General features: G+C 38.6%; 1 protein-coding gene across 1 annotated transcript in view; it reads right to left on the bottom strand.

The window, feature by feature from the left end:
• Positions 1-11,291: 11,291 nt before the first annotated feature.
• zmp:0000001114 (suppressor of tumorigenicity 14 protein homolog) overlaps positions 11,292-21,811 on the bottom strand; it is a 78,925-nt gene continuing 68,405 nt past the window's right edge. The window contains exons 17-19 of the mRNA XM_036565264.1: positions 17,485-17,756; positions 16,373-16,509; positions 11,292-11,883 (exon numbers count right to left, since the gene is read on the bottom strand). Coding sequence (XP_036421157.1) covers positions 11,722-11,883; positions 16,373-16,509; positions 17,485-17,756 — 571 coding nt within the window. The 3' untranslated portion in view covers positions 11,292-11,721. The remainder of the gene's footprint in view (positions 11,884-16,372; positions 16,510-17,484; positions 17,757-21,811) is intronic.

Below are 21,811 nucleotides of genomic sequence, written 5' to 3'. Positions count from 1 at the left end.
CATATCTTCCCATCTGTACCACTATAGAGTGGAAGGAAAAGTGTTTATCTGCTTGTAAATTTCCACCAGGTGCATGATGGGGAATAATCTCAAAAATCTAGCTGAAGCCTTGCAAATAGTGACACTGCAAGATTCCTAGTCTTTGCAAAATCATAGTCTGAGACTAAAAACTGTGACATTGTCTTTGGATGTTATAGGGTGTCAGACTTTAGTCTTCCGAAAGTCTTTTCAAAGTCTTATATGTTATGGTTAGCATAAGACATTTTTTGACACTGTTCCTAGTCTTAAATTGCCCCAGTCCCAACTTCTTTGGAACATTTTGCAGCCATCAATTTCAGAACAAGCATATATTTATGTGAACAACAATGAGGTTTATAAGATAAAACATTAAATATCTTGCCCTTGTATTGTTTTTAATTCAAATTCAGGTCAAATTACATTCATAAATCACTGCTTTCTGTTTTTATTTGCATTTTATGTACTGTCCCAAAATATTTGGATTTGGTTTGTATGATTTATTTTTGTATTGCATGCTGGTATCAAACTGATGAGGCTGAGGGATTCAATGCTGCGCTATGCAGTATTACATAACATGATAAATAACACATTAAAAGCTAGTTTCAGGCCTGAATGCCCCTTTGATGACAATATGATGTCAAACACGACCCAAGACATGAACTCTCAATGAAAAAAAAACATGAACTAACTAGGTTCTGATTTCAGGTTGACTTTAAAAACATTCTAAAAAGCTAGACCTCCTCAAACGTTTGCCTGGCGAAGGTTTGTGAAGCGACCATGAAAATGAAAACGTGCACAGGTAAAATGATAAACTAAACAAACAAAATTACATTTGTATACATGTACAATAGCAGCAGAGCCAAAATTCTCACATCTAAATACATTAAAAAGAGCAGTAAGGCCTGTTTCTATATTTCGCTGACTTTCTGGCTATTCACATGCTCCAAATCTTGGCATAACCTTGGACTACTTTAACCTGACTTTCCTTAAGAAATGAAAAACACTCTGTGAGCTCAGAAACTGCAGATATTACTCACCACCATGTAAGATTCCACAGCTATTAATCCTTTTTCTTGCTGTTAATGGGAAAATTCTGTCCATTGTGACTGTAATCAAACTGTATTCAGAGCCGAACAATGATGGCCAAGGCCTACTCTAGTCACACTGCAGTTCACCGCAGCCCTGGTGCGCATATAAAGGCTCTTTTTTTTTATGGCGGATTAACGCTGTAATGCAGAAGCTGCGCGTCTAACATTAAATTAACTTTGACACGTTTTCAAACAGCTCATCTCATCTCTGTCAGTCCTGTCTCAGCTGTCACCCAGGGCAATGTCACACCTCATAAAGAATCGCGCAGCACGCTTTAACCATCGCTTCATAAGCACTGAGTAATTGTGTCATATGCTCCTGCCACAGTTTTAGTCATTTTCTTTATTTATTTAGATGGAAGGCTCGCTGTTTAATCCTGAAATAAAGCTCAATAACTTCTCCAGGAGGGGAGCTAACCCACACTGACTGGGATATTTATCCTTCTTGAGGAAATTGTCACTTAAGAAAAAAGATCAGGCCTCATTTCAAAGCATTCGCAGCAATCAGAGACAGACTACAGGGTTAGTTATAAGGCCCATGTCATGGAAAAAAGAGCAGTTCTCTTTCTTTACTAATATAAACATTTGCTGTGGTTAGTTTCAAACTGTACCACTTTTAGTAGTCTGTATAGTCCATACACTCAGAAAAAAAAGGTATGAAACTGTCACTGGGGCAGTGCCCCTCTTGTTACTGGGGTAGTAAGCTCAAGGGTACATCTCAGTACCTTTAGTCAGGGAACATAACTGTACCATAATCCACTGAAATAATATTTTCTAAGTTGTACTGACTCCACACACCCCGTCTCGTCTCCAGGCTTTTATTTTATTGTTCTGTTTTAAAACATTCGGTTATGAAAAGGTACAAATATGAACTTTTCACCTGGAAAAACTTATTTAAGGTTCACAATCGGACCTTAAAGCCACTGTTGTACCTTTGAGGGAACATTTACATTGTTTGTACCTCGATAAACGCAAAATGTACCTGCATAGTACTTTTATTTCTAACAGTGTATACGGAAACTAAGCTGCAAAAAGAGTCCATTCTGTATACAATGTTTTTGTGATGTCACAAAAAAAAAATGTACATCAGCCTATAGCAGTTGAGGCTCACTCATTCAAGCTGAAGCTATAAGGAGTGTTTCAGCCCAGACTCATGTAGTTCGAAAAGTGTTTTGCTGCATCTTGTGGCGACGCTGATTGCTTATTTCCGGTGCCACCGTCTGTTTCACACATGCAGACAGAGAAATCTGAAAGAAATCAGAGTAAGAGTTTACATGCACTGAGAAATCTGATTACTGAGCTAAAATCCAGCTCTCTTTATCAGATTTCTTAATCAGATTTCTAGACCTTACTCTGATCTAAGAAATTGGAGTATGCTGTTTACATGACCACTTGAATAATCAGATAATTGCAGAAATCTGATTATGATTGGATTATTGAGTGCATGTAAACTCACTCAGTGTAATTTAGCTCAGCTGTCTGGTTACTTACTATTATTTGTTAAGTAGTTAGTCACTACTTGTTTGGCTTTTCGGCATAATTTTTTACAGCTGTATTAGAACTTATCACACACAACACTCTGAAGTCTGTTGCTCATGCCTACCAGGTCTACACCTAGAACTTGGGGGAGGGGCGGTCAAAGAAAACATTATGCATGCTTTTCTAGAGCAAAATATGCCAACAACTCAAAGCAAATCACAGTTACACAATGATGTATCTGTTCAACAGTGGCATCATTTTTCTAAACCAGTGCAATAAATAAAAGCACAAAACATTTAGCAGTGACCACAGACTGAAAGGGCAGGAGCTGCATCATTTTGGTAAGGGCAGAGATGACATTTATTTATTCTCCATGATAAGCTGTGTCTGAATGGTGTCAGAATGACAATTATTAAAGAATGACCAGTGTGAATGTAAAAGCAGTGGACTTTTAAAAAAAAAAGACCAGGGGATAATTAAAGAGACCTCCTGGACAAAAATGTTTACTTTGTTGTCATGTATCATTCTGTAGTGCAGTCTTGCATCCCTCGGACGCACTGTTTTCACAGAAATCAGAATTTTGTGTCCTTTTTGTGTTTTCATCCATCAATGATCTCTTATTACAATACACATGCACTGCACAAACACACTATACAACACGGTGCCCCCTGAGTCATATCACAAAAACATTTAGGAAGCAAACAAAAGCTGAGAACACGTCAGCACTAAAGGAGAATGTGAACGCAAATACAAACATGAGAACATAAACATATTACCAGAAATGGAACATTTAAAAAAATGCTGCATAAGTGGAAAAGATTATAAAAAATCTCTTAAAAAGCACTGAAACATTAAGCCAGGACACAACAGCATTAACCGAAACAAACTACATTTTAAACATGCTATGTTTGAGGGTCACTCACACCAGAAATGCTCCCAGCCACTAGGGATCGATGGTTTCCATAAGTAGGATGTGTGCATATTCTAAGATCAGTCAGCTGCAGAATCACCAGTAAAGCATGTGTGGGAAATTTTTAAAACATATCTCTTCAACTTAGTGTTTAATGGTAACACTTTCTATGAATGTCACCTTTGTAAGCATCTATAAACACATTCATAACATGTTATAATGCATTCATAAGGCATTATAAACATGGCTATAAATATCTATTAAAATGCATTACACGTTATAGCCATGCTTATTATGCATTATGAATTGTTAGCATAATACATTATAAGTACTGATCATAACAAATTATAAGAGCTCATAAGTCGTATTTGTCCGCTCTAAGTAAAGTGAAGCATACTGTACAAAAGCCTCCTCCAGTGTTAAGAGTGAGGCTTCAAGTTGAAGTATTTACTGAAGGATTTACTGAAACACTAAAACATACATAATAAAGCACATTACAGGCTTCAAATGTCAGAGTTTAAACTAGTGCTGCCATCAGTGTTTTACCCAATGTGGGAAAGTCAATGTACACCACCGTTAGCTTGGTATTTGTCTTTACTTTGCAGTCTCCAAGCTGGGACTGACTTCTTTGGCACTGACATTATAACATGTTATCAACACTACTTATAATGCATTATATTAACAATTCATAATGTATAATAAACATGGCTATGAAGTGTAATCCAGTGTAATTCATTTTTATAAATGTTTATAATCATGTTTATAATGCCGTATGAAGGCATTATAACGTTATATATGTGTTTATAGATGCTTACAAACGTGACATTCATAGAAAGTGTTACCTGTTTAATTAAAACCCTACATCTCTTGGTATTTATTTTGGTAACACTTTACTGTCGGATACTGTTCATGAGGCTACGTGACATCTACATAAGCTTGTTAAGACAACTGACATAACCCTACATAACTGTTTAGAAATGCTTATTCCAGCAGGTGTCAATTTGCTATAAAGATTACATGTGTCAATTTTGATCAAAGTCAGCTAAAGTAGCCTGTATGACATATGATGCCTTTTGGAATAAACATTTATAAACATTTATGTAAGGTTATATCAGTTGTCATGACAAGCTTATGTCATGTAGCCTTATGAACAGAACCCTACTGTAAACCCTACAGCTTATTTATTTTTTTTTTACTTTAGCTGTGTCATTTTCTGATCTGATTATAAAGTAGTATTCAGAATTTCTTCTATTACTGTTAAGCTTTTTCACTTGTCTGCACCTTGAGCTGCCACCAGCATGAAAAGTGCTATATTAATAAAGATTATTGGGCCTCATTCACCAATATCTTTCTAAATGTTTTCTTAAGTTAGTTCTTGAGAAAGGTCCTAAGAAAAAGCTTATGTCAGATTTTTTACATGTTCTTAAACCGCAGAACTGTTCACACCTTTGTGCTCATGAGTGTAGATTCTGTTCTTACCTAAGAACAAATCCCAAAGAAGAAAACATTGGTGAATGTCAGAATCTTCGTGAAAACTGTGTAAGTGGGTTTTAAGAAGAAACGTATTCTTAAGAACGTTTGGTGAATGAGGCCCAATATTATCAAATGTGTCTCATAAAGTTTCTGTGCTGTGAATTTTTATCTTTTCTACAATTGTGTTGTTTTTAAATGCTTCATTTCTGGCAATGTATTTGTGTTCTCACTAAATGCTGTTGTGTTCTCAGCATCCCAGATAGTGAGCATATATCGGTCGCCTGGTTTGAAAAGGTCAGCGCCCCATTGACTGTTCGCCACAGCTGGTCCACCCTCAGACCCCCCCCCGATTACTGTCCTCCATACAAGCTGTATCTAGTTTTTAATCTCCTCAAACAGATTTTAAATTCACAGAGACTTTTATTTTAGAAAATTAACTTAGACAAATATTACAAACAACTGAGAGAAAAAAAAATGACTAGGCCAAAAATAAAATTTTATAGACAATGTTGCTGCTGACACTGTACTAAATTAAAATTATTTACTAAATTAATTTTTTACTAAATTAATTTACAAAGTGTAACGAAAGAAAGGAAGGAAAAATCAGTAAATTGGACTCTGAGTGGAAAATGAACGATGATAAGCGAAGTTTTGCCTATTACTCTGCTTAACCGCTGGTGGGCCACCCAGAAAACACAGAGCAAAACGCCAGTGGACGGCCAGCTCTGCCATCAGCGGGCCGACAGCTGTCCACTATCCTCTTGCTATCAGGGTTATGTTTGCTTCCTAAATGTTGTTTTGATATGACTTAGCGGACCACCGTAACACAACCACTGGGAATCCCTGTGACAAGGACATCCTGATTACTAGCAATAACATTAACTATCTGGTTCACTTTAGTATTAGCAAGATAAAAAGGGGAAAAACAAAAATACAGACAAAAGTGCTTGCAGGTAAAAGCTCCTCCCACCTTCAAGATGCATCATCAGAAGGTTTTCCTAGTCTTTTAACTTGAAATCTTACCCTAAAGACTACTGTAGTGCTGCTGTAGGAGGCAAATACGTGTTCGTACAAGATGTACTTACATTTTTCAATATGACTAGAGTGCCTCTTCAAGGCAAAAGGCAAATCTGTCCAGGAGAAGATGTGAGGGATGTTACTATTGGATGATCCTCATTCCACATTCAGGTTGTCCAGCTAAACTGAGAAACCCTGCTTTGTAAAACACCTCCAGATCTTGTATTAATTCCTTTTCACAGTAGCCATAAAAAGCAGTGTTAGCCCCCTTCAGTCCAGCCTTGAATTGAATACTTTTATCAAATTATAATTTTTTAAAACATTTTAATTAGATTTGGAATTAAACGGTTTCATTTGATTACAAAAAAATGGCTGAGTCATTCCGCTAGAACCAACCAACCAGCCACCCAACTGAAAACCTGAGATACAACTGAGCTAAAGTATTGCCACTTTTATGAATTATACTGTAATCTTGTTTATATCAGGACCATTACAAAAAGACATTGTTCATTTTAGGATGCATAGCAAAAACATATTGAAATATTACACGATGAAAAAATATTATAATATGTTCTATTTATGAATGTTCTATGTGGAATATACTGACAAGATATGCAGTGGCCCAAAACAGTATTTGGACACTTTCACCAGTTAAATATGGGTGAAGGTCTTTTTACTTTACAAAATGTTTAACAAAATGATATTTCAGAAAAGTATGGAGCCCTGCTGGTGACATCCCGTATAAATAAAGATAATGTGTGGCCATGACTTAGTAAGAGATGGGAATGAGATCATGCCTTATTAAACTGTGGTGAAGGCTTAATTATCTCATTCCCACACCTTACCAAGACATGGCCATGCAGTAGCATCTTGTCTCCACACCTTACTAAGTCGTCACCATGTCTTATCTCGTCCGCATGTTCTACTAAGTCGTGGCCACACATTATTTTTCATTTGTAGGGGATGTCACCAGCAGGGCTCTGGAGAAAAGCAGTTTTAGCACAACATTAAACTGATAGTATTGCGCAGATGGTAAACAGGTGTGGAGAAAGCCTGAAGAAGAACTCCAACCAGACCACTCTAAGGCTTCTGTAAAGTACAGAGGTGGTCAAAGTCTGGAGCTCTTTATCTCACAGTGGTGACGGTGAGCTTGTGTTCATTAGTGAGATGATGATCCCAGAAGAGTACAAAGGCATTTTGGGAGGAAACCTGTAGGAGTCTGCAAAGAAACTGCTCAAATGATGAACACATACAGATGTCCAAACACTTCTTAGGATGACCATATTTGATTTTTGGAGGGGAAAGATATATACGGTGTCCGAGAAGACCCAACAAACTGCAAATATCACAAAAAATCACTTTCATCAACATGACGACACTGACAGTACGTTTCATAAACACATGCAACGTCAGAAACGCTGATAATTCAGTCACAACACAACAGAGGTGTTTCTGGAGGACACTTATTTGAGCAGATTACTACGGTCACTGTATTGTAAAGGGAGTTAGCTGTAGAGTGTAACTGTAAAGGTAATACCAGAGAACTACCACAGTACAGCTATGACATCCTGTATAAATAAAAATAATGCATGGCCACAACTTAGTAAGGCATGGGAACAAGATGATTAAGTCATGGCCAGGACTTAGTAAGGTGCGGGAAAAAGATCCTAATGTGTGGCAACAACTTAGTTAGAAATGATGTCATTCCCATGCCTTGACCACGACTTGATTATCTCATTCCCACGAGTTAATAACCCACATATTATTTTTGTTTATATGGGATGTCACCAGCGGGGCTCCGTAATTTTTCCATCATAGATATTCCACCCACTTTGAGCCCTTTGAGTCTTTCAGAAACATTTCCGTTGTTTTGTGTCTCACTTCCGTTGTGTTGTGACTGGCAGCGTTTCTGAAGCTGCATGTCTTTTCTGCGTTTGTAAAATGGAGTTCCATGTGGTCATTTTAATCAAAGTGTTTTCTGTGTTTGCAGCACGTTTATCAGTTTGCTAAGTGTTTTTAATTGTACTATGAATTGGCTCTTGTCAGCCACTGTAGATACAACACAGACAAGGGCAGAGGCAGCAATTAGTCTGGGGCTAAACAGGGCTAAACAGGGCTAAACAGAAAACAGCCTAAACAGCAGGCTAAAGGCACTGAAACAGCTTGGGAACTTTTCAGGCTCCAAGGTGTGAGGAGTGAAGAGGAAAAGCACTTTTCATCTCTGTGGAGGAAAGAGATGTAGATTCCTCTGTAAGTCCACATCCCTTTGATGGAGAGCACTCCCTGCTGTGTTGCTCCGGCAACCAGCTGTGATGCATTGATTGCTTGGGACGTTAGCATGCGGAGGAACAGGCGACCCGGCTTGGCCCTGGTTGTTTCGGCAAACGGACGACTGAGATGGCCCCATTTTTATCTAATCCACCATTTTACTGTCTTCCTCAGATCATACAGATGCGAGGTGGAAGACGAGGTTGAGCCGAGCAACAGAGGTGTAGAAATTTGTAGATTGCGGAGAAGCTTTTGACCCCAGCGATGGGAAAAGGCTCGCGACTGGAGCTGGCCCCGAGAGTCCAAAACACTGAAGACGGTAAAGCAGAGACGCTCGCTTTAGGCTGCAAAGTGAAGACGTGTGAACATGTGAGGAATCATCCACACCAGCGATTTGATGGCAAGACACAGCAGAAGAACAACAAACTGGAAGAAAGGGTCTTTTGAGAGTCCACTGTAGATGCTCAAGTAACATTATGTGAAACGTCAATTATGTTCAACTTAAAGTCAAATGTAAAAGAGTCTATTAAATCTAATCCTAAACCTAAACCTAAGCCTAACCTTAGTCTAATCTAACCTAACACTGTTATCACTAGACAGTTAAATAGTTACCAATGTTAATTTCACCAGTTAGTTTTGCAATTAACGATATTCAGGAAATAGTTGTACAATTTTATGACAATTTCAGCTTATATTTTTACAATTAATAATGCTAACAATTTCACCAATTTAGCAATGAAACATCTATAGGGAACTCTTAAAATAAAAACACATTTTAAAATGTCCACAAACACTTCAAATTTAAAGTTTTCTATGTTGTAAACCAGACTTGCATGAAATCAAAATGTTTTTGCAACTTTTTACTGAAAAATTGAGCAAAAAAAAAAAACTTAAAAAAAAAAATCATGACCACTGAGTTATTTATTTAGTTCTGTATTAAAAAGTTCAACACGACTGGGACAGCTCCAACATGTAGTATAAGAAGAGGTTCTACACTGTTAGAAATAAAGGTTCTGTGCAGGTACATTTTGCGTTCATCAAGGTACAAAGGTACATCAAGGTTCCCTCAAAGGTACAACAGTGGTTTTAAGGTCCAACTGTGAACCTTAAATAAGTTTTTTTTTACAGGTGAAAAGTTCGTATTTGTACCTTTTCATAACCGAATGTTTAACACGGGGTGTGTGGAATCAATACAACTTAGAAAATATAATTTCAGTGCATTATGGTACAGTTATGTTCCCTGACTAAAGGTACTGAGATGTACCCTTGTGGGTCCCACCCCAGTGATAGTTTCATACCTTTTTTTCTGAGTATGACTGTAGGAGGGGAGAGAACTCTGAGAACTTAGGCTGGAGTTCTGCACGGCTTCTGCTTTCAACTAAAAGGCTGGACTCCCATTTAAAAAAACACTTTTACAACTGAAAAAGCATTTGTAACCACTGAGATATTTATTTATTCCATTAAGCTCCAATATGATTAGGAAGGCCTGACCACTTTGGATTTGTTTATTCATGGATCTTTTATCCATGAAAATGAGGAGAAAGCACCAGCAGTTGCCATCTGAAGAAAACATTCACAGAAAACATTAAAGTAGGTTTTGTACAAATAAAAAATAAAAACAGTTCAATGATATAAAACAGTGTCAAAATATGTTGCATAAGAACAACACAATTTCACGTTTTTACAATTAAATATATATATAAAAAAAAAATGAAAAAACACCATTAGGATATTTATTTATTAGTTCAATATTAAAAAAGTTCAGTATAAGGGGACATTAAAAGATAATTATCAAGCTAGAATCATCAAGAATCATCAGATTCATCAACTCAGGGAAGGGGTCCGCAACACAACACATGCAGCTTTAAGCAGTAACTAGGGTGACTAAATCACTTTTATTTGTGAAATATACATCATAGTCTTTCAGGTGTTGTATTATTAAGCCTTACCAAGGCAATAGCCAATAATTAACTGGCTTCCCATTCCCCTAGTTCAACCAAGTCACTGCCTAATAAAGTGGTAATGAGAAGCCAGTTAATTAACTTAATTAGAGCATACAAGTGCTCTGGAAAATGCTGAATTCACCCTAGATATTGCTTAATAAAGCAGTAATTAGCAGTCCCCAGCTACTGGCTCGATAAGGCTTAATAGAGGCTATAGAAAGGCATTATACTGTCAGGGCTGTATGTATGTTTATTTATATGGGCGAGTTGCAAGTTTTGTTGTACAAACTGAAATATTGTAGTACTAAAATAAAAACTACATAACAATAATATTTCTAGCAAGTGTTAATCCCAGGACTAATTTGACATTTTAACTGTTAAAACAGATGCAGCATGTAAAAGGTTTGGATTTCAATGTTTATTTTGTGAAATATACAGTGATATACTTCCCGCAAGAGGGTGCGATTGGCACTCAAGGAGCATTGCTGCGCATCAAAAATGGGATCCCAAAACAGTTTATTACTTAAAACTAAGACTTGGCTTTAACATATGAGTTTCAACCTAGTGAGCCAATTCTGTAAAGGAATAAGAAAAAATCTTAAATCGTCGCTGGCTTTACATACGGTATTACAGCCCCAGACTAAACTAATTTTAGGCTTTTTCTACATCATGAGGCCTCTTGTTCATATTTGGATTTGTTCTCTTACGTTTGAATTACCTGATGGAATACAACTACCATAAACTCTAGAACTAAACATGCTTCCCAGCTCGCCTGCACGACTACATTGAGGAGATGGCCCGGGCAGTTGGGACATGATGTTTGATATCGTACATAGCTTGTAGTTCTTTTGCACGCGTGTGAACAGGATCTTTGCTGTATTTGCATGGGATTTATTTCTCTAAACCCAGCTATGTACAACCCTGTTATGTCCCCCTATACTGAAGTAACCATGATATCGCTGCTGTCAGAACGAAACCTCATATCTCCATTTTTGTCATTTTTCAGTTTTGGACATAATTTGAAAAACTGTGTGTAAATTTCATGATGATTGGACCAAAAGAAACGGCCCAAAATTACATGGAAAAAAGTCTGGTTCCATTGACTTACATTAAAAGTAAAGTAGGTTTTTTCCTTCTCCTATAAAGTTACCATTTTGGAGATACTAGGTTTTGTTCTGACAGCAGCGATATTCGTGATTCCTGCTCAAATAGAACATTTTTACACAAAAATTGAAAGAAAGCATCTGTAGCCACCATCTGAAGGAAAGACAACCCTGAAATAAAATTTAAAAAATGTCCAGAAGTCAGTTTAATCGGTTTATATATAAACAGTGCTAAAAAGATGCTGTGAGAAAATTGCAAACGTTTTCACAACAAGGAACCTGAACTGAGATATTCATTCAAGTCATTTTAAAACGCTCAGCCTGAGCATTGTAGATTTGAGACCACAGCGTCGGAAGATGTGTTGGTACATATCTGGATGCCCACATAAACACTGGCTGTGGTCCTGCAGCTCCTGAAGCTGCTATACTCCTGAGCGCTTGCGGATCCAGTCTCTGAACTTGGTTAAGCGAGTGTAAACTCCCGGCTTGTTTCTTCTTGCACAGCCCTCTCCCCAACTCACTATACCACACTGGAACCAAATATTGGTCTCTGAAAGGCAAACCAGAGGACCACCGGAGTCACCCTGCAGAACAAAGGCAGGAGATAGAGATCAGAATGATTAGAAGAGGAGTAAAACGACACAGAGCGATGGGACGAGTGAGAGTAACGCGTGTTTAGGTGAGGTGGAGATGAAATTTTAATTATTACTATTATAATCACTTGTCATCCATTATTTCATACTTCTAATTCAGTCATCTTATTTATTGTTTCATTTCATTCTGCTGCTATTACTCCTGAATGATTTGTTTTAGGTGTAATACAATTTCGCTGCTAATTACTTTGCCAATACTGCAATGTAAACAGTCGAGGCAATAAAGCATATTTGGATTGGAAACTGAAATGAGAGAGAGCGTGAGAGAAGAATGAGCGAGCGAGCGAGCGAACGAACGAACGAACGAACAAGAGCGATTGAGAGGGAGGGAGGGAGGTAAGGCGGGAGGGAAAGAGAGTGGCGGAGACAGAAAGAAAGAGAGAGAGAGAAGCAAAGAAACAGAGAGAAAACAGCTAAAACCTGTTTGAGAGAAGCAGAGCAAAATAAGGAGATTAGGTGCAGAAAGAGAAAGCTGGTATGAGGAGTGCTCAGGAGGGGAAGCAAGATGAATAACAAGCGAGAGAGAAGTAGAAATTATGGAAATCAGCCCAATTTACATATCAGGGACCAGGGTACAACAATTAATCTCCTGCAGTATGAGCCCGAATGCACACACATACACACACAGGCTTGTTTTTGTACAATGTCAGGACACTGGATTACACACTTGTCCCATATGTACGAAATATATATAAGAATTTATATGTAATTATTGGTGGTGTCAAAGTAGATGCCTTATTACTGAGTTATTGAGTTCTTATTGAGAATTTATTTGGATAGTCCACTTTAGATGCTTTGTAGATACTTAATTTACTTTCAAGTTACATTCAACTAAACGTCTACTTATTTGGCCATAACTGTCTTTAACTCTACATCTGGCTCTAACCTTAACCTCAACCCAAAACCTAAACCCAACCCTCACCCTGGTCCAAATCCTAACCCTAACCCCACCACTGTTTAGAATCAAGTTTCAACAGATAGTTGAACAATTTGAACATCTGTAGATCATCTATAGGGGACTATAGTGGACTGTATAATAAAGCAAACCTAAAATTCTTAAGGCCCCTTATTTCTAACACATATTCCTAGTTTTACCCTAAAAAGTGTAGTTTTAGCTTAAAGGCCAGCTGCTTGTGGGCTGTATGTTGTGCATCTATGTCTGTAGCCTTCATCGCTTCATTTATGAGAATTTAATTGATGGATTTCTTGATAGAATGCTGTGAATTTGTATCAGTGAAGTACACTGAGTCAGAATCATCATTCACAAGCAAAACAGAGCACTGATGCCACAATATCAGTAACGTCAGCACTGGAGGACACCTTCAGCAGACTATGCTGGAGAGGGTGTTCGAGGCAGAACTATGGATAAATGGATAAATCAAGATGCAGCAAACTAATTAAAGCAACAGCAAAGAAGAAAGCTCCAGTCTCTGTAGACAAAAAGACGTAAGCGGTATGAGAGCAAGAGGCTGTAATCACACACGTGGTGTTTTTTCAATGAAAATTACATGATCTTCAGGTACAAAAGTACAAGCTTTTGTAAAAAGCACTTTACAAAGTCAGGAGCATTTTGTTGGTCGTGTAGGTTTGTCCTGTTTTTCTCTGGTTTTCCTACAAAGTCACTGACAGTTATGAATATAACTGTAAATGTACAAAAAACAAGAACACCTACACACACACACACACATACTTTACAGGAAGACAACAACTCAAGCTCAATTCTCCAGCAATGACTCCACTGATTTGATGAATTGTTCAACGAAAATCCACCAGCATGCTAAGACCACACATAGTGTCAGAATTTTACTGCTTTAATTATAAGCAGGTCTTGATTTGAAGGGCATAATAAATAGTTTGCACTCAAACCACAGCAGAGCCACAATCACCACCAAACACTTACAGTAGAAATGTTTCAACGTGGATACTGAAGCAATAAACTGAGGCTTTTGGTTACAAGTGATTTAAGTGGAGTAAAATCACTGTAACGTATGGCCCCTGATGGCTTACTGCTTTTACAAAATGGTAACAAAATACATCATCTAATTTATTATTAATAATATTCATAACTGTCAATGCCTCTGCTAAGCAATGTGGTTCATTAACAGCAGGCCATGGTTACCTTGTAAAACAATGGTCAAAGAGTTACTAGGCCAATATTACTAACAAACACAATGTCAATAGCCACCCAAACCTTTTCCATAAATACATCCTCAAAACTTCTTTAAACCTGCATCCAGGTCTTCTTTAAGGTTGCCCACACTTGTTGATGTGGTTTAGAAGATGTATGACTTACTATATGACTTCCTACGAGCTATAAAAATGAGGAAAACATCACAGACAACCAATCTTCAGTAGGAAAACTCATGATTAACAGTTAAAAAAACAGAAATCACAAAGGTAATCCGTGGCATATGTGTAAGCAGGTTGAAAAAGGATGCATTTACAGAAAAGATCTGGGTGTCTACTGACTTCTAGCATTTGTCAGCTACAGTAGCCTCATGACTCCAGTGCTAAACTGAAGAAGCAGAAGTACACTGAACATTTTGGATATTTTGTGTATATAGTGTATTTAACAAGGGCTTCAACCAGCCAAACAGATGTTAGTACCAGAACTAACAAAAAAAGTTTATTCCACTTGCACTGCTTTGTTCTAGAATGTGTGGCAGATTACATTTCTACAGTTTTCCCCAAAGTCCCTGGTGTATCTGGCAGACGTGGATTTGTTTTCTCTGCGCAACAGAGCAGCCAGATACCCAGGGACCCAATCACTGCAGACTAGACGAGCAAAAACGTTCCAGTTACTCACACGTGCATGTACATACTTTCAGATGTGTGAGCTAGTTAGGAGGGGAGGGAGAGAGAGAGAGACAGAGAGAGAGAGAGAGAGAGAGAGAGAGAGAGAGAGAGAGAGAGAGAGGGAAAAAGAAAGAAAAATATGGAGGGAGAGTGTGAGTGATTGAGAGGGGGAGTGTAATGGAAAGGAAGAGTATGTGTAGGTCTTGACTTTGTCAAGTGCTTCTAACAAAAGCTCCATGTTTCTTGCTTTTATTTAAAGAGCAAAACTAACTCTTTTGGTCTACTGAATTAAAATTATATGTATATGTATGTATAAACATATGCTGCATATTATTATTATTACGTGCTCAACTGAAGTATGCATGTGTGTGCTCTGCTGTAAGTACGCTGGTGCAATATGGCTGCCGCTTTACATTTTGTATTGTTTGTGTGTATGTTTTGATGTTTCCCTGCTGGCTGAGGAGTTTGCCATCATATCGACTAAGATAGTGGCCAAGAGTGATTTTCCAATTGTGGCTCTTGGGCTGGCCATTTGGGTAACGCTACATCACAGCTACGACGCAGCCTGGACCAGTCGCTCTCTGGACTGGGGACATTTACATTTACATTTACGGCATTTGGCAGACGCTGTTATCCAGAGTGACTTACAATTTGATCATTTTTTACACAAGTAGGCGAAGGTAGCGTTAGGAGTCTTGCCCAAGGACTCTTATTAGTATAGTGTAGGGTGCTTGCCCAGGTGGGGATTGAACCCCAGTCTACAGCAGAGGTGTTACCCACTACATTATTCCAACCACTACCTGATCAACGTGACGTCAGAGCCTGGGCCGGCTGCTTGGTTGACGCTGCACTGCAGCTGTGGGGCAGCCTGGACCAGTAATGTTCAGCTACCTAAGCGGCGTTGCATCGCAGCTACATTGCTGACTGTGGCAGCCGTTTGGGTGACGCTGCAGTGCAGCCATGAGGCTGCCCGGACTGGTGGTGTTCAGCTGCAGGAAAATGCGACCCCTTCGTGGCTAAGGACATTTTTGGCCTTTGAGGCTTCCCATGCTGGCCTCCTGTGTGGCGCACTGTAGTTGAGGTGTGAGACTTTCTCCACGGCTAGGGACTCTTTCTAAGCAACGCTATACCATGGTCAGTAGAATCCCCCCACTAGCTGACATTTGAAGCCTGTAATGTGCTGTACTTTGTATGTTGAAGTCTTTCAGTAAATACTTTAACTTGTAACTTCACTCTGAACACTGGAGGAGGCTTTAGTACAGTATGCTTCACTTTACTTAGAGCGGACAAATACAACTTATGAGCTCTTAGAATTTATGATCAGTACTTATAGTGTATTATGTTAACAATTCATAATGCATAATAAGCATGGCTATAACGTGTAATGCATTTTATAAATATTTATAGCCATGTTTATAATGCCTTATGAATGCATTATAACATGTTATGAATGTGTTTATACATGCTTACAAAGCTGACATTCATAGAAAGTGTTACCTATATTGTTATTACATGAAAATTGTGTAAAAACAAGTTTGCATGTGTTATATGTGTATATATGTGTGTGTGTGTGTGTGTGTGTGTGTGGCATGTCTGCGTGCATGTGTATGTGTTATTCCTGTACCTGACATGCGTCCACTCCTCCAGCAAGGAATCCACTGCACAGCATGCGCGAGGTCACCTGACCCTCCGTTACTTCATCACACACAGTGTCATTAATGATTTTCACCTCTGCTTTCTGCAAAAGACGTGAAGCTTGTCCTGGAACAAACACACATACACACACACAAACACACACACACACACACACACACACACATGATGTTTGCTGTTCTTTTCCAGCACGCCAATAGAAGTATACATCATTAACCATTCCCTCTTTATACTACCTCAAACAACTTGTGACCAGGTCAGTGTGGTGATATTAATCTCAACATGAGAGAGATGGAGAGAGAGAGAGAGAGAGAGAGAGAGAGAGAGAGAGAGAGAGAGAGAGAGAGAGAGGGATAGAGAGGGAGAGAGAGAACAAGAAAGCAAGCAAGCAAGCAAAAGAAAGAAAGAAAGAAAGAAAGAAAGATAGAAAGAAATGAAAAGTGGAAAGCAGCATAAAGTGAACAGCAAACCAACAGGAGAAAATAAATAAGAGAAGAGAAGGGAAGAGAAGAGATAGGTGAGGTAAAAAGAGAACAGAAGAGTGAGGTGAGTTACGGTTACAGGTGAAGAGTGAGGTGAGAGGAGGAAAGAGAAGAGTGGAAGAGCAACGTAAGGTGAGAAGAGTGAGGTCAGGTAAGGTTAGAAGAGAAGAGTGAGGTAAGGTGAGAAGGGTGAAGTGAGAGGAGAAAAGATGAGTGAGGTAAGGTGAGAAGAGAAGAGAAGAGAAGAGTGAGATAAGGTGAGAAGAGAAGAGTGAGGTGAGTGGACAAGAGAAGTGTGAGGTGAGGTGAAATAAGAAGAGAAGAGTGAGGTGAGAGGAGAAAAGAAGAGTGAGGTCCGGTGAGAAAAGAAGAGTGAGCTAAGATGAGAAGAGTGATGGGAGGTAAGGTAAGAAGAGTGAGATGAGAGGAGAAAAGAAGAGAGAGGTCAGGTGAGAAGAGAAGAGTGAGGTGAGAGGAGAAAAGAAGAGAGAGGTGAGAGGAGAAGGGAAGAGTGAGGTGAGAGGAGAAGGGAAGAGTGAGGTGAGAGGAGAAGGGAAGAGTGAAGTGAGAGATCAGCAGGCAGGTTTGTGTCCCCTCTTACCTCCCTCTCTCAGAGCCCCCCAGCCAGTGACCCAGCAGGGCATTCCAGCAGGGAAAACATGTGAGCTGGCCGGCAGGCAGACGGGGTGAATGGTGTTGGAGAAAACCAGTGGCTCCTTCAGCTCCAGCAGAGCGATGTCGTTATCCTGGGTCATTTGGTTGTAGTCCTGGTGTGTGATGATGGTCTTCACCGCCCTCGTCTGAACATTACTGTCTTCCCTCTCCTGGTCCTGCATCCCGCTATACGTCAGCCAGCTGGATGCATCATGGTATCTGAGGATGGACAGGTCAGAATTGATGGTTATTTATAAAGACTGGATGAAGGGAATGATGATTAAATGAACAGAACAAATTAAAGGAAAATAGTTGTAGAATTTCATCATTTTGGAGATCAACCCCGAAATATAACCATCAAACCAGATCACACCCACATCAATCTAATGCTTGGAGCTGTTTCAGAATGTATAGCTGATACGTGATATCTGATATGAATCTAAAGTGGCTGAGTGAAATGTGTCAGTTACTGAGGTAAATCTGCAGTGGTTGAGTGAAATATGTCAGTAACTGAGGTAAATCTGCAGTGGTTGAGTGAAATATGTCAGTAACTGAGGTAAATCTGCAGTGGTTGAGTGAAATGTGTCAGTAACTGAGGTAAATCTGCAGTGGTTGAGTGAAATGTGTCAGTAACTGAGGTAAATCTGCAGTGGTTGAGTGAAATATGTCAGTAACTGAGGTAAATTTGCAGTGGTTGAGTGAAATGTGTCAGTAACTGAGGTAAATCTGCAGTGGTTGAGTGAAATGTGTCAGTAACTGAGGTAAGTCTGCAGTGGTTGAGTGAAATGTATCAGTAACTGAGGTAAATCTGCAGTGGTTGAGTGAAATATGTCAGTAACTGAGGTAAATCTGCAGTGGTTGAGTGAAATATGTCAGTAACTGAGGTAAATCTGCAGTGGTTGAGTGAAATGTGTCAGTAACTGAGGTAAATCTGCAGTGGTTGAGTGAAATATGTCAGTAACTGAGGTAAATTTGCAGTGGTTGAGTGAAATGTGTCAGTAACTGAGGTAAATCTGCAGTGGTTGAGTGAAATGTGTCAGTAACTGAGGTAAGTCTGCAGTGGTTGAGTGAAATGTATCAGTAACTGAGGTAAATCTGCAGTGGTTGAGTGAAATATGTCAGTAACTGAGGTAAATTTGCAGTGGTTGAGTGAAATGTGTCAGTAACTGAGGTAAATCTGCAGTGGTTGAGTGAAATATGTCAGTAACTGAGGTAAATTTGCAGTGGTTGAGTGAAATGTGTCAGTAACTGAGGTAAATCTGCAGTGGTTGAGTGAAATGTGTCAGTAACTGAGGTAAGTCTGCAGTGGTTGAGTGAAATATGTCAGTAACCGAGGTAAACCTGCAGTGGTTGAGTGAAATGTGTCAGTAACCGAGGTAAATCTGCAGTGGTTGAGTGAAATGTGTCAGTAACTGCGGTAAATCTGCAGTGGTTGAGTGAAATGTATCAGTAACTGCGGTAAATCTGCAGCGCCTGAATAAATCTGCAGTGGTTGACCGAAATATGTCCGTAACTGAGTTAAATGTACCAGTGGCTAAGCTAAATGACCATTTGTAAAGTTTATGGGCTTTGAGTGTCTTGAAAATTCTAAATTACTCAAAAAAGTACAGACACTTAAGTCAGACACCAGCTGGGAAATAGTCTGTGAATGAAAGAGGTAACATAAGCATATTGAGATTATTTACTCCACTCTTTTGGAGTTTGTTTGGATAAAGACCATAAATAAGGCTGATCTTATCACGACATAGTTGCGTGGTATCCTTCTATAGTTGGTTAAAATACACTCCCTTTCCATTTGATTCAATGTTAAGCATGACAAGCCTGACGAAATGCAATAAAACAGCCATCACCTTAAGCTCTCACAGTGTATGTGATGATTTGCAGCATGTAAACAAAGAACAAACCCTGCCAATAAGGCAGAACGATCCTTAAGCAGGTAGACAATGAACTGGAGCTTAATGTACAAATACATGACTGAACAACTGGCTTCTGTTATAAAGGATGTTTCGAGTTTTCTGTTTTTTTCTAAGTCTAAATGATTCTATTATTCCATGGTAATCGACAGTCCAATGCATATGGGGCACTCAGAGATCAGGCTAAAAAATGCTGAAATATTCCTTTAATCTACACATGACTCTAGCCGTCTAACTTAATATAACTTAATTATATATTCTAATATAACTCAAAGTGTACATTAGTGTAGAACTTGAGGTATAAACTGCTTTGTATATTCGTTTCTTGTAGAAATTAGGTTAGAATCCATCCAGCAGATCATTCATGGTCAGTAGTAATGAGTAAATTACAAGTTACATTATATGGACTATTATATTATATATCTGCAGTCATATGCAAAAGTTTGGGCACCCCAGTCAAATTACGTGTTGTTGATTTTATTAGTGAAAATAAACTCACACATCCCCTTCAGAGAACACACGCATTTTAAGGCACACTGTTTATTTACTGAATTTGGCACATTTATATTTTATTTTCTCCAATATGTTCAACTCAAGCAAACAAACAGAACTAAAATTTGCATAAAAATGACAATCACACTATATTTTAGTGTGTTTTTCCCCCGACGTCTTTCTCTTTTAACCAAAAAGTCTTACATAGTGCCACTTTAAGTCTGTTCCCTGCAGAGGATAGAGCAACATTTTTTTTTTTAGAAAATCAACAAAACATTCAAATTTTTGCGTTTGAGTGTATTTCGGCTTAAAAATAGACGGTAAATGTTTCCTTTCTGTTAAACGCCGCCCAGAACACATTCAGGAGGTTTAAGCATGGTGTTATTCTCCAGAACCTGATGTGCGGCCGTACAGGAACAAAGAGAACGACTGTCACACTTTAGCACTGTGCACATTCTCCCTGCTGTAACACCCTCATTACCGCAGTCTGGGTAATTAGCTGATGAGTTGAGTCAGGTGTACAGGGAGCAGAGAAAAAACACTGAAATGTGCACTGGAGAGGTGCAGGAGGAACAAGAGTGGCAAATACTAATTTAGTGTGTGGCCAGTGCTCCACCTGCTGGACAAACCTCAGAACTACAAGCTTGGAGCCGCACAATTAAAGGGCTCCAACATTAATGTTTTTTTCCCAGCGGTCCACTTATAATGACTGTGTGTCATAATTTATTTTTACACGATCATTTTGCAAACCCTCTTAAGGTATTAAACAGGCTGTTTTCATTACTGTACCTTTAAGACTGATATGTAAATGATCTCTGTTCTGATTGGCTGCCATGTGTTGTGCTTCAGTCAAACGCCAGCACGAGTTAAAACACTCCTTACAACAAGGGTGCACAATCCTGGGAGTTTTACCCTGCTGTAGGGTTTTGCTCTAACCCTAATCTAACACACTTTATCCAGGTAATCAAGGCCTTCAGAAGCATCTAAACATGTACAGCCAGGAAAGGTCTCCAGGACCAGGATTGGACACACCTGTCTTACATCACCACAATATGTGGGTGGGGGTAAACTGCTGTAGGCAGAGTAAATACAGACTGCATTGGTTTTCGTAACTTCACAATAACAATTAGTTTGAAATGGGCAGATAAACTATGGAAGTCCGGAGAGGCCATAAGCTGTTGCTATAATTTTATGGATTGTTATCTTAAAATAGCAAGTTAATTATCTTGTGATCAAAATAATATTTTTTTCTATCTTGAGATCACAAGATAATTAACTTGTTATTACAAAATAACCTTGTTATCTTGAGATCACAAGATGGTTAACTTGTTTTCTCAAGATAACTTTGTTTCTTTGAGATCACAAGACAGTTAACGTGTTATCTCAAGATAACTATTTTTTTCATCTTGAGATCAGTCCAACGCATACCGTGCAAGTTAATTTTTATTTCAAATAACAACTTTGTTATCTTCAGATCACAAGATGGTTAACCTGTTTTCTCAAGATAACTTTATCTTGAGATCACAAGTTAATTGTTATTTCAACTAACAACTTTGTTATCTTGAGATCACAAGATGGTTAACCTGTTTTCTCAAGATAACTTTATCTTGAGATCACAAGTTAATTGTTATTTCAACTAACAACTTTGTTATCTTGAGATCACAAGATGGTTAACCTGTTTTCTCAAGATAACTTTTTTATCTTGAGATCACAAGTTAATTGTTATTTCAACTAACAACTTTGTTATCTTGAGATCACAAGATGGTTAACTTGTGTTCTCAAGATAACAACTTTTTTTCTTTGAGATCACAAGATAGTTAACTAGTTACCTCAAGATAACAACTTTGTTATCTTGAGATCACAATATAG

Source organism: Colossoma macropomum, unplaced genomic scaffold (genome assembly GCF_904425465.1).
Source record: "Colossoma macropomum unplaced genomic scaffold, Colossoma_macropomum, whole genome shotgun sequence".
NCBI lineage: Eukaryota > Metazoa > Chordata > Actinopteri > Characiformes > Serrasalmidae > Colossoma > Colossoma macropomum.
The sequence above is the reverse complement of the archived record's forward strand: the minus strand, read 5'-3'. Positions and strand labels throughout refer to the sequence as shown.